The sequence below is a fragment of the Anolis sagrei genome, chromosome 3 (assembly GCF_037176765.1).
Source record: "Anolis sagrei isolate rAnoSag1 chromosome 3, rAnoSag1.mat, whole genome shotgun sequence".
In the NCBI taxonomy this organism is placed as follows: domain Eukaryota; kingdom Metazoa; phylum Chordata; class Lepidosauria; order Squamata; family Dactyloidae; genus Anolis; species Anolis sagrei.
In genome coordinates this window covers 264,811,881-264,825,797 of record NC_090023.1, presented here as the reverse complement: position 1 = coordinate 264,825,797, position 13,917 = coordinate 264,811,881, and the positions used below count along the sequence as shown (strand labels likewise).

Sequence of the window (13,917 nt, the reverse complement as noted above, 5' to 3'; positions counted from 1 at the left end):
AAACTAACAAAATGAAGTTCAACGGGGACAAATGCAAGATACTCCACTTTGGCAGGAAAAACGAAATGCAAAGATACAGAATGGGGGACAAGGCCTGGCTCGAGAGCAGTACGTGTGAAAAAGATCTTGGAGTCCTCGTGGACAACAAGTTAAACATGAGCCAACAATGTGATGTGGCGGCAAGAAAGCCAATGGGATTTTGGCCTGCATCAATAGGAGCATAGTGTCTAGATCTCGGGAAGTCATGCTACCCCTCTATTCTGCCTTGGTCGGACCACACCTGGAATATTGTGTCCAATTCTGGGCACCACAATTGAAGGGAGATCAATAGGAGCATAGTGTCTAGATCTAGGGAAGTCATGCTACCCCTCTATTCTGCTTTAGTTAGACCACTCCTGGAATATTGTGTCCAACTCTGGGCACCACAATTGACAAGCTAGAATGTGTCCAGAGGAGGGCGACTAAAATGATCAAGGGTCTGGAGAACAAGCCCTATGAGGAGCGGCTTAAGGAGCTGGGCATGTTTAGCCTGAAGAAGAGAAGGCTGAGAGGAGACATGATAGCCATGTATAAATATGTGAGAGGAAGCCACAGGGAGGAGGGAGCAAGCTTGTTTTCTGCTTCCTTGGAGACTAGGACACGGAACAATGGCTTCAAACTACAAGAAAGGAGATTCCATCTGAACATGAGGAAGAACTCCCATGAGGTCTCTTCCAACTCTTTGATTCTATGATTCTATGAAAGCTGTGCAGTAAAGTTAGAGAAGAATGCGCCTAAGGACCTGGTATTTTGAAGCAGGGAACCCCAACAGCTCTTACAAAAAATTTGTTTCATGCACAGAATTATTAAAAATATTGTGAATAAAACTACCATCAGGATAAATTATTTATGTATTTATTTATTTACAACATTTATATGCCACCCTTCTCACCCCGAAGGGGACTCAGAGCGGCTTAGAAGGTATATATTACATACAATATATTATATTATTAGCATAGTACAATATCAGCATTAAACATTGCTATATTGCACCATACCACTATATCGTAATATTATTAGTAATATTACATGTAATATAAATATATAATTATAATGTTATATTATTATTATATTGCATTACATTATAATATTATAAATATTATATGTATGTGAAATATATTATATTATATTATACTATATTATTACAATATAACAGGAGGCAAGGTGGAACCGTCCCCTGGCCTCCCCATGTTCAGATGGAATCTCCTCTCTTGTAGTTTGAAGCCATTGTTCCGCATCCTAGTCTCCAGGGAAGCAGAAAACAAGCTTGCTCCCTCCTCCCTGTGGCTTCCTCTCACATATTTATACATGGCTATCATATCTCCTCTCAGCCTTCTCTTCTTCAGGCTAAACATGCCCAGTTCCTTAAGCCGCTCCTCATAGGGCTTGTTCTCCAGACCCTTGATCATTTTAGTCACCCTCCTCTGGACACATTCCAGCTTGTCAATATCTGGACACAATATTCCAGGTGTGGTCTAACCAAAGCGGAATAGAGCATGGGTAGCATGACTTCCCTGGACCTAGACACTATGCTCCTTTTGATGCAGGCCAAAATCCCATTGGCTTTTTTTGCCACCGCATCACATTGTTGGCTCATGTGTAACTTGTTGTCCACGAGGACTCCAAGAACTTTTTCACACGTACTACTCTCAAGCCAGGCTCTTATACATGTATAAGGTATATATGAAACATCAATGAATTTCGTGTTGAGCTTTAGGTTCCCTCTACACATTTTCATTTGCAAATACAGATATTCCAAAATCTGGGGGGGGGGGGGGGAGGGGGAATCCACAATAAACTATCTTCTGTCAGTTCTCAGAGTTTATACACATCTGAATGTCAAAAGGTTTTAATATTTAAGTTTATTCCTTAGCGGCAGAAATCTTTACAACTTAAAAGTCCTCCTCAAACCCAAGATGAAAGATATCAGTCATCACCACAAGATGTCACCTTCTCCATAACCAGAAAAGCAGGCTCAATAATGAAGCCCAACACTTCATTAAGCATGTACACATGCACAGGATTCCTAAAGACCAGTCACTAATATAAGATTCATTGTGCCAACAGATTGAAAAAGCAAGACATTGCATTCAAACCAGTATCCTCAAAATGTTTCCAGAGGTAAGTTATCTGGGAACACAATAAGCAATGAGCAAAACACTGGGAAATCCTTACCTTGATATAGTGATCAATCCTCTCTACCGAGGTGAAGCGGGCTTCTGTCTCTGAAGCCAACCTAACCGTGAATTGGAACAAGCCTGTTAGCTGAAGAGGAAACAGAGAATAGTTGACCACAGTCTGTGCAGAATGAATGAATTAACATTTGTTTATATTTGCAACCTAGATCATGACTTACGGCCAAAGCTTTACAATACACACAAAACAGAACAGAGGCAGAGAGGCCAGAATTCAGTTAGAAACATGGGCAAGCATAGGTGCCACATGCATGCAGAAGTCCTTTTTTCGGAGCCTGTTGGGGTGTATTATTTTCTCCCCATCACTGCACCCAATGACCCTCCAATCAACCTACTCTAAGTCCCTGAAGCTGCCTTGCATGGCAATTCTATGCTTTGGGGCAAGCAGAATTGGAGATGCATCTAGCTCAGGTATGGGCAAACCCAGGCCTGGGGGCAGGATATGGCCCCTTGGGCTCTTTTCTCAAGCCCTCCTCTCTTACACTATCTGATTACTTGTCCAAACGTATCTCCCGCTACGATCCACCGAGGGCACTAAGATCATCTGAGGAGACCCTACTCATTGTCCCACCCATTGTCGCAGTCGCGTCTGGCGGGGACAAGAGACAGGGCCTTTTCTGTGGTGGTCCCCCAGCTGTGGAACTCCCTCCATCCCTCTTGTTGGTGGGGTTCAGAATGCTCTTTGCTTGAACTATAAATCCCAGCAACTACAATTCCCAAAAGTCAATGTCTATTTTCCTCCAAACTCCACCAGTGGCATATATTTGGACCTATTATTTGTGCCAAGTTTGGTCCAGATTCATCATTGTTTGAATCCACGGTGCTCTCTGGATATAGGTGAACTACAACTCCCAAACTCAAGGTCAATGCCCACCAAACCCTTCCAGTATTTTCTGTTGGTCATGGGAGTTCTGTGTGCCAAGGTTGGTTCAATTCCATCATTGGCGGAGTTCAGAATGCTCTTTGATAGTAGGTGAACTATGAATCTCAGCAACTACAACTCCCAAATGACAGAATCAACCCCCCATCCATCCACGAGTATTCAAATTTGGGTGTATCGGGCATTTGTGCCAAATTTGGTCCAGTGAATGAAACAACATCCTTCATCTCAGATATTACAATTCATAAGAGTAGCAAAATTACAGTTATGGAGTCACAATGAAAATGATGTTATGGTTGGAGGTCACCACAACATGAGGAACTGTACTAAGGGGTCACGGCATTAGGAAGGTTGAGAAACACTATCCTATCTGCTTGAAGTGAAGACAAAACGTCCATGCAAGGTGACTTCAGGGCTTTACAGGAAGTTTTTATTTATTGCATATCCTACTTTTCTCCCAGCACTATAGGAGGAGGATACTGTTAAACATTGCATACGTCTAAACCCTTATATTTACACTACACTGAGAGGATGTTGGATTGCAACCATAGTATTATTAACTACGCAGCCTGCAAGTGAATACTCTGCCTGGGACATTAGCCTACTCCACCATCCAAGGCTGTACTTTAGATAATGAAATGGTACTAATCGGGAAAGCACATAAAAGGATTAGCTATGTTTTAACATTTTTTTGGCTTCAATCTGTCTTAAATTTCATCAATTAATTTAACATCATGTACAGAGCAACACTCTGGCTCGCGTCCATTTAGGGGCATATGGATCCGTAAGCCAAAAGGTCACCACTGTGCAACAACACATCCATTCTGCCAACAGCTGCAGAAGCAAAATTGTGCAGATGGGATATGCCTTGTGTTTTGTATACTGTAATTGTGTGATACCACTGTATACTGTGGTTGTGCATCATGCATTGTGAACTGTACAATAGCAGCTGTTCATTGACATGTGTTGTGCGATGTTGCTATTCTGCATAGGGATTAGGTATTATTTATTTGGGTTGTTGTAGGTTTTTTCGGGCTATATGACCATGTTCTAGAGGCATTCTCTCCTGACGTTTCGCCTGCATCTATGGCAACCATCCTCAGAGGTAGTGAGGCGAAACATCAGGAGAGAATGCCTCTAGAACATGGCCATATAGCCCGAAAAAACCTACAACAACCCAGTGATTCCGGCCATGAAAGCCTTTGACAATATATTATTTATTTATTTTATTTAAAACATTTATATTCCGCCTTTTTCACCCTGAAGGGGACTCAGGGCGGAGCACAGCATATATACGGCAAACATTCAATGCCGGGACACAAATTCTTATATAAATACATAAACATTAAAAACATTTATCAAAATATTAAAATACACCATTTAAAACCGTCCTAGTCATCCACGTCAAATCTAATTAGCCTGGTAATCTTTGCTATTGCTGCTTTGTTGCCCTGTCCCAAAAACTTGGCCCCACAGTCAAGTTTTTACCCTCCTTCTAAAGGACAGAAGAGAGGGAGCCAACCTGATCTCACCTGAATGGGAGTTCCATAGCCGGGGAGCAATCACCGAGAAGGCCCTGTCTCTCGTCCCCACTAATTGTGCCTGTGACAATGGTGGGACGGAAAGCAGGGCCTCCCCAGAGGATCTTAACCTCCACGATGGTTCATAGGGGGAGATGCGTTCGCACAGGTAATTTGGGCCGGGGCCGTTTAGGGCTTTATAGGCCAAAGCCAGCACTTTGAATTGTGCTCGGTAGCAAACTGGCAGCCAGTGGAGCTGGCGTAACATGGGAGTTGTGTGCTCCCTGTATGCCGACACAGTTATTAACCTGGCTGCCTCTCGTTGGACTATTTGAAGCTTCCGAGCAGTCTTCAAAGGCAACCCCATGTAGAGTGTGTTGCAGTAGTCTATCCTAGATGTAATGAGACCGTGGACCACCATGGTTCATATAATATATGCCTGCAAGTGCATATTCACAATATGCTGGGGGGGGGGATGTTAAGACAGCTGCCTCTGTGTCCTGAAGCACAACATCAAAATAAAATAAACTACATATAATTGAATTCTATTGCCTCTTTGACTACGTCATATCATCTGGCTTCAAGAGTTTCCTTTCAAGGAAAGGAACACAGGATTTTCTGACAACAGCCTCACTGATGTTTCTCAAAATACCCACATTAAGAATTAGTAACATCTCCCCTCAACTGGCCTGATACTTAGGACTTTTCTAAATACAATCAATACAAAAAAGACTGTTGTCGAAGGCTTTCATGGCCAGAATCACTGGGTTGATGTGAGTTTTCCTAGCTTTCTGGCCATGTTCCAGAAGCATTCTCTCCTGATGTTTTACCCCCATATATGGCAGGCATCTTAAGAGGTTGTGAGATCTGTTGGAAACTAGGCAAGTAGGGTTTATATATCTGTGGAATGTCCAGGGTGGGAGGAACAACTCCTGTCTGTTTGAGGTGTGAATATTGATTAGCATTGAATAGCCTTGCAACTTCAAAGCTTGGCTGCTTCCTCCCTGGGGGAATCCTTTGTTTGGAGCTATTAGCTGGCCCTGGTAAGATTATTGTCTGGAATTCCCCTGCTTTTTGAGGGTTGTTCTTTATTTACTGTCCTGATTTTAGAGTTTTTAAAAAACTGGTATCCAGATTTTGTTCATTTTCATGGTTTCCTACTCTGCTGTTCATTTATGGGGAGGGACTTTTGTTTACAAGTCCACTCACCCAACAAAAACCCCACTTGCCAAGTTTCCAACAGACCTCACAACTCTGAGGATGCCTGCTATAGATGTGGATGAAAAGTTAGGAGATAATGCTACTGGAAAATGGCTGGAAAACACAGCAATCCACAAAAAAAACGGTTTTTGCTTTTACCAGAGATATCACTTTCCTAGGAATCTCTAGATCCTCCAACATGACACTATGGTGGACCTGCAGCAGAAGTTGATCACAAACTCACACTAGAGGATCTAGAGCAGTGTTTCTCAACCTGGGGGTCAGGAATATTTGGCCCATTTCTATCATTGGTGGGATTCAGAATGCTCTTTGTTTGTAGGTCAACTATAATTCCCAGCAATTACAACTCCCAAATGTTAAGTCTATTTTCCCAAAGTCCACCATTGTTCACATTTGGGCATATTGAGTATTCATCCCAGGTTTGCTCCAGATCCGTCATTGTTTGAGTCCACAGTGCTCTCTGGATGGAGGTGAACTACAACTCCAAAACTCAAGGTCAATGCCCACCAAACTTTTCTTGGTCATGGGAGTTCTGTGTGCCAAGTTTGGTTCAATTCGATTGTTGGTGGATTTCAGAATGCTCTTTCATTGTAAGTTAACTATAAATCCCAGCAACTACAATTCCCAAATGACAAAATCAATAACTCCGGCCCCCAACCCCACCAGTATTTAAATTTGGGTGCATCGGGTATTTGTGCCAAATTTGGTCCAGTGAATGAAAATACATCCTGGATATCAGATATTTTACATAATGATTCATAACAGTAGCAAAATTACAGTTATGAAGTAGCAACCAAAACAATTTTATGGTTGGGGGTCACCATAACATGAGGAACTGTATTAAGGGGTTGCAACATTAGGAAGGTTGAGAACCACTGATCTAGAAATTCCTATAGAGAACATTTTGATCAAACCTGCAAATCTGAAGACCAACTGTATTGCATATCAGCAGAGTAACTTAGCTAATGACTCAGAGATCAGACAGACAGAACAGAAAGAAAAAGGCAGACAGTGTGAACTGTGAAATCACAATACAGAGCTTTAAAAAAGCAAATTATCTCTGCAATTGTACAACTCCAGCATCCTTACTAGTAACCAGAGATCAAAAATCCAAACACATGTTGAAAGACAAAAGATCTCCTCACCTGAACAGCATAGGAGATGGCAAGCCCAGCATACGCCGGAGGGATCTGGCCATGCATGAAGACAATCATTAACCCAGTAGTCGTAATGAGGGCAATGCTGACAATATCCAGCCTAACAGCCAGCCAACGCATTGCACAGCTGAACAAGTAGAAGGGTGCTTGGTTGTCATCGAGCAGCTCTTGGTATCTAGAAGGAAGGAATTGTCTCACATTATATGTTACTCGGCGTCCCCTGCCACGCATTGCTGTGGCCCACATGGGGGTTCTGTGTGGGAGGTTTGGCCCAATTCTATTGTTGGTGGGGTTCAGAATGCTCTATGATTATAGGTGAACTATAAATCCCAGCAACTACAACTCCCAAATGTCAAGATTCTATTTTCCCCAAACTCCACCAGTATTCACATTTGGGCATATCGAGTATTCGTGTAGAGTTCGGTCCAGATCCATCTTTGTTTGAGTGCACAGTGATCTCTGGATGTAGGTGAACTACAACTCTAAAACTCAAGGTCAATGCCCACCAAATCCTTCCAGTATTTTCTGTTGGTCATGGGAGAATTGTGTGCCAAGTTTGGTTCAATTCCATCATTGGTGGGGTTCAGAATGTTCTTTGATTGTAGGTGAACTATAAATCCCAGCAACTACAACTCCCAAATGACAAAATCAATTTTTTGGAGTGAAGGTCATACATTGGATTGTTAGGTGTCTTGTGTCCAAATTTGGTGTCGATTCCCCCAGTGGTTTTTGAGTTCTGTTAATCCCACAAACAAACATTACATTTTTATTTATATAGACTAGCTGTACCCACCACGCATTGCTGTGGCCAACCTTCCATCTTTCTCTCCTTCTTTCCTTCCATCCTTTCTTCCCTCTTTCCTCCCTCCCTCCCTCCCTTCCTGTCTTTCCTTCCTTCCTGTCTTTCCTTCTCTTCTTCCTTTCTTCTGTATATCTTTCCTTCCTTCCCCCTTTTTCTTTCTCTTTTGCTGTCTCTCTTTTCTTCCTTCTTTCCTTCCCTCCCTCTTTCTCTACATCTTCCCCCCTTCCTTCGCTCACTCTTTCCTTCCTTCTTTCTCTTTTTTCTTTCTTTCTCTTCTTCCTTCTCCAAGTTTCCTTCCTTCCCCCTTTTTCTTTCCCTCCCTCTTTCTCTCCTTTCTTCCTTCTCTATCTCCTTAATTCCTTCCTTCCTTCCTTATCCCTTTCCTTCTTTCTTTCCCTCTTTGTTTGTTTTCTTCTCCTCTTCCCTCCCTCTTTTCCCCTTTTTTCTGTATTGTCATTTAGCTTTTCTTCATTTAGCTTTTGGGGACTTTTTAAGTCCCTTCTGCTGTGTTTTTCAGTGTTTTATGAATGAAGGACATACATTGGGTTTTTAGGTGTCTTGTGTCCAAATTTGGTGTCAATTCGTCCAGCGGTTTATTGAGTTCTGTTAATCCCACAAACAAACATTACATTTTTATTTTTTATTTATATAGATTACTGCCAAATGATAAAAATCAGAACCTAAACCCAGCAGCATATGTGTTAGAGAAGGAAAAGAATGCTGACCTGTGCAGGAACTCCTGCCCTTTATTGTAGGCATGGATTGTAGAGAGGCCTTGTATGCTCGAGGTGATGTGTGAAATGAAAGGAGATTGTGTGATATTGTCCAGTCGCTTTAACTCTCGAATGAAGACTCTGCAGACAAAAAGAGAGAACTAAATAGAAGTGAAAGATCAGACACTGCAAACTACTGAAATAACCTGCTTAGAGCAATTTGGGGGGGGGGGGATCTGAACTATTGTTTGTTTACCTAGACACAACATGTAGGATAATAAAAAGGATGACAAGGGGCCCAACTGCCATGAGGAACCACGGGAAGACGCCAGCGATCACTCCCACACAGAAGAAGACCAGGATGACATTCTGTATGAACATTTCGGCTTGAAACGGTAGGCGGACATCAACTGGAAGAGATGGACAGAGATGGAAGTGTTCACATAGCAAACTAAGAATACAAGGTCCAATCAAGTTGAGTGACGCTATTTAGACCAGGCATGAGCAAACTTTGGTCCTTAAGGAATTTTGGACTTCAACTCCCACAATTCCTAACAGCCTAGGAATTGTGGGAGTTGAAGTCCAAAACAGGACCAAATTTGCCTACAGCCAACCAAACCCACTCCTTCTGTTCACAATAGGATGAATGCTTCCCATAAAACTCTCATTCAGAAATTCCTATTGAACTTCTACTCTATGAACAGAGACACGACATGACAGCACAAGTCTTAGTAATGCAGGTTAATAGCAAGGATTTGAAGTAACCCATATTATACTTTGAAAGCTCTCATGGTCGGAATCACTGGGTTGTTGTAAGTTTTTTGGGCTGTCTGGTCATGTTCTAGAACAGTGGTTCTCGACCTTCCTAATGCCACGACCCCTTAATATAGTTCCTCATGTTGTGGTGACCCCCAACCATAACATTATTTTCATTACTATTTCATAACTGTAATTTTTCAACTGTTATGAATTGTAATGTAAATATCTGATATGCAGGATGTATTTTCATTCACTGGACACAAATACCCAATACACCCAAATTGGAATACTGGTGGAGTTGGGGGAGGGATTGATTTTGTCATTTGGGAGCTGTAGTTGCTGGGATTTATAGTTCACTTACAATCAAAGAGCATTCTGAACTCCACCAATGAGGGAATTGAATCAAACTTGGCACACAGAACTCCCAAGACCAACAGAAAATACTAGAAGGGTTTGGTGGGCATTGACCTTGAGTGTGGGTGTTGTAGTTCACCTGCATCCAGAGAGCACGGTGAATTCAAACAATGATGGATCTGGACCAAACTTGGCACGAATATTCAAGAGGCCGAAATGTGAACACTGGTGGAGTTTGAGGAAACTATACCTTGACATTTGGGAGTTGTAGTTGATGGAATTTATAGTTCAACTGCAATCAAAGAGCATTCTGAACCCCACCAACAATAGAATTCGGCCAAACTTCCCACACAGAACCCCCATGGCCAATAGAAAATAATGTATTTTCTGATGGTCTTGGTGACCCTTCTGACACCCCGCTGTGACTCCCCAGGGGTCACGACCCCCAGGTTGAGAAACGCTGTTCTAGAAGCATTCTCTCCTGATGTTTCGCCTGCATCTATGGTAGGGATCCTCAGAGGTTGTGAGGGGGCCAGGGAATTGGGTAAAGTGCAATAACTGGCTAACAGCAGTAATAGGTATGGCTCTGTGGCTGCTCATTTCCTGGGCCTATTAGAGGAATGACCAGGAACATAGGTGGGAGGTACAAGGCTATATTCTGACAATGTCTAGGGCTGGGCTACTGCTGGTCATTTTCAAAGGCTTGATGAAACTACCAGGTCTTTAAGCTCTTGTGAAAAGCCTGTCTTATTTCCCTTGGAAGAGCGTTCCTCAGAAACTGTCATCTATTCTCCTCAGAAACATCCACGTCTGGCACCTTCAGGAACAGTAAGTTACCTTTCAGATTTTAAGTATGGACTTCATTGTGGGGAAATCAAATTAGTACCTGGTTGGAGATAGACCCAAGATCAGTTCATAAATCGTTATCATTTTCTCAAAGCAACAGCATGGACATGGATTCTGTGGGGTTCCTTGCTCAAACAGGAAGGCAGTCCAGCATCCCCCAAGCTGACAGAAAGTTAGGACACGTTAATGCTAAAGAGACCTTAAGTCAGTCCAATTACCTTCATCCATATCTTTGGAAAACCTATTAAGGATCCTCCCAGTTGGCGTGGTGTCAAAAAATTTCATAGGGCTACGAAGAATCCGTCGGAAAAGCTCATCATGAAGCCTGGAAGATGCTCTCAATGTCCCCTACAACAGAAATGGAGAATGAATAGAATCAAGAAGAAATGCTTTGTGTATGAATCTACAAGCTAAGTGGGGGGCTCATAGAAGCCTAACAGTTTTCCAACCATCTTCCTCTAGATCCAGGGAAGTCATGCTACCTCTCTATTCTTCCTTAGTCAGACCACACCTGGAATCACACTGTGTCCAATTCTGGGCAACCTGACTGAAGGGAGATGTTGGCTCTAAGCTGAAATGTGTCCAGAGGAGGCTGACTCAAAGGATCAAGGGTCTGGAGAACAAGCCCTATGAGGAGCGGCTTAAAGAGCTGGGCATATTTACTCTGGAGAAGAGAAGACTGAGAGGAGACATGATGAGGGCCATGTATAAATGTGAGGGAAAGTCATAGAGAGGAGGGAGGATGGAGCAGACTTGTTTTCTGCTGCCCTGGAGACTAGGACGTGGAACAATGGCTTCAAACTACAGGAAAGGAGATTCCATCTGAACATTAGGAAGAACTTCATCACTGTGGGAGCTGTTCAGCAGTGGAACTCTCTGTCCTGGTGGAGGCTCCTTCTTGGAGGCTTTTAAATAGAGGCTGGATGGCCATCTGTCAAGGGTGCTTTGAATGCAATTTTCCTGCTTCTTGGCAGAATGGGGTTGGACTGGATGGCCCACAAGGACTCCTTCAACGCTATATGACTGTATGAAAAGTAATGACAGGGCTACTGCTGCCACAAAGAAGTTAATTTCTCCTCTCACATGCAAGGAAAGGGTTATTTATTTATTTCGTATCAAAAGCATTGCATAAATTAGTATAACACTGATAAAAATAGAAGGTGTCCAGGCAGCTAAATATCTTTTGACCAAAAATAGCAACGGCATTGTCTGTAGCCTCCAACAATTCCTCCTCTGTACATGAGGCAGGGCACAATGGACAAGCATACAGATGCAGAGTTGTCTGTTCTGCTTCACAGTCACACAAGGTATGGGTATAGTTGATTATACAAGATAGCAATCCCTTAATTTCCATCTAGTATAACATCAAGATCAGGCAAGAGGCTACCCTGCCTCTGTTTTCAGACACACCTACCTTAACAAAGGCAACGCCACGCACAGCCTTCAGAATCAGCATGACGCCCATTGAGAGGGCATAGATGCCAGCATAGTAACGCATGTGAGGGTGGTCCTTCATGCTGTCACTTACAATGGTTTCATTGCCCAACCTCAAGGTAGTGTTCTGTATAAAGAAAAAAGGAAGCACAGAGTGACATCCGTAGAGATACCAAGGTACTTGTTTATAAAGCTATTGTCCTCCCAACCCTGCTATATGCTTGCAAGACGTGAACTATCTATAGACGTCACATGCAACTCCTGAAACGATTCCATCAACATTGCCTTCAAAAAAAATCCCAGTAGGGTGGCCTTTTGCAGTTGGCAGATGGTAATTTCGTCAGTGCCGATTATGTTTAAGTGCAGGCCAAGGTATTTAGGCACTGCACCCAGTAAGCCAATCACCACTGGGACCACCTTTATTGGCTTGTGCCAGAGTCTTTGCAGTATTATTATTACTACTATTACTATAACTATTACTATTACTATTATGATTATTATGACCCCCCATGGTGCACTGGGTTAAACACTGAGCTGCTAAACTTGCTGACCGAAAGGTCGCAAGTTCGAATCCGGGGAGCAGCGTGAGCTTCCGCTGTCAGCCCCAGCTTCTGGCAATCTAGCAGTTCGAAAACATGCAAATGTGAATAGATCAATAGGTATCGCTCTGACGGGAAGATAACGGCGTTCCATGCAGTCATGCCGGCCACATGACCTTGGAGCTGTCTACGAACAATGCTGGCTCTTCAGCTTAGAAATGTAGATGAGCACCAACCCCCAGAGTCAGACACGACTAGACTTAACATCAGGGGAAAACTTTTACCTTTACCTATCTTAACAAAGATATGGAAAGGCACTGCTGCTTAAAGCCTAAATTTATTTGTCTTAACAAGTAGGTTTTCCACAAATCAGGCTTGTTTGTTCCTTCGTACACAGAATAATGTTCCCTCCAAGACCGCCGCTCTTACCCCACTGCCTTGCTTGATCCAGTAGCTCAGCCACCAATTGCTGAAGGCCGTGCTGCCCACATTCAGTATAAACAGTGCCATGATGATGATGAAAGCAATGGGGCCTCCAGCTGCTTGGATATAGATGCCATAAACCGACCAGGGGACAGAACCTTTGCCTTTTTCCTCTATCTGCATGAGCTGACCTGAAGCACACACAAAAACACAAAAGAGAAGGGAAAAGGAAATAATTTATTTATTTACTGCATTCCTATGCCACCTTTCTCAACCCGGAGGTGACTCAAGGCGGCTTACACTGGCACAATTCGATGTCACAATTATCATAAAACAAACTTAAAAACATTTAACACACATTATAAAAACCATATAGAAAGCATTAAAAACATATTAACCCCCTGTAACTTCCTATTAGCTAATTTTCCAAAGACATTGTCAAGCCGTTCCATGTTCATTCTTTCCTGGGTTCCATATTCATCCATTATATTGTTCAAAAAGCCAGGTTTTTAATTTTTTTTCAGAATGTTAGTAGGGAGAGGGCCGATCTAATATCCCTAGGGAGGGAGTTACATAGATGAGGAGCCACCACTGAGAAGGTCCTGTCTCTCGTCTCCGCCAGCATGCATGCAATGAAGGTGGAATCGAGAGCAGGGCCTCCCCAGAAGACCTTAAATTCCTACCTGCTTCATAAGGAGAAATATGTTCGGACAGGTAGGCTGGGACGGAACCATTTAGGGCTTTATAGGCTAAAGCCAGCACTTTGAATATCACCTCTCAACAAAAGATTGCCCCAGGCACTAAGAAGCTACACCAAACAACTGCCAGGCCATCAAATGCTAATCAAGGTGGTCAGTTGAAACATTCACACCTGCCTCCAACAGACAAGAGTTCTTTGTCCCACCCTGGTCATTCCACAGATATATAAACCCATTTTCCTAGTTCCAACAGACCTCACTACCTCTGAGGATGCTTGCCATAGATGCAGGCGAAACGTCAGGAGAGAATGCCTCTAGACCATGGCCATATAGCCCA

At 42.9% G+C, this 13,917-nt stretch overlaps 1 protein-coding gene across 2 annotated transcripts in view; it reads right to left on the bottom strand.

Moving 5' to 3' along the window:
• The window catches only part of ABCC5 (ATP binding cassette subfamily C member 5), a 100,663-nt gene that overhangs the window by 15,419 nt on the left and 71,327 nt on the right, over positions 1 to 13,917 (bottom strand). For both annotated transcript variants that reach the window (XR_010909530.1, XM_067466098.1), the window contains exons 18-24: positions 12,889 to 13,073; positions 11,901 to 12,047; positions 10,705 to 10,834; positions 8,784 to 8,937; positions 8,540 to 8,668; positions 7,001 to 7,187; positions 2,215 to 2,304 (exon numbers count right to left, since the gene is read on the bottom strand). Coding sequence is in view for 1 of the 2 variants with exons in the window: in XM_067466098.1 (XP_067322199.1) it covers positions 2,215 to 2,304; positions 7,001 to 7,187; positions 8,540 to 8,668; positions 8,784 to 8,937; positions 10,705 to 10,834; positions 11,901 to 12,047; positions 12,889 to 13,073 (1,022 nt within the window). In the remaining variant the exon portion in view is untranslated. The remainder of the gene's footprint in view (positions 1 to 2,214; positions 2,305 to 7,000; positions 7,188 to 8,539; positions 8,669 to 8,783; positions 8,938 to 10,704; positions 10,835 to 11,900; positions 12,048 to 12,888; positions 13,074 to 13,917) is intronic.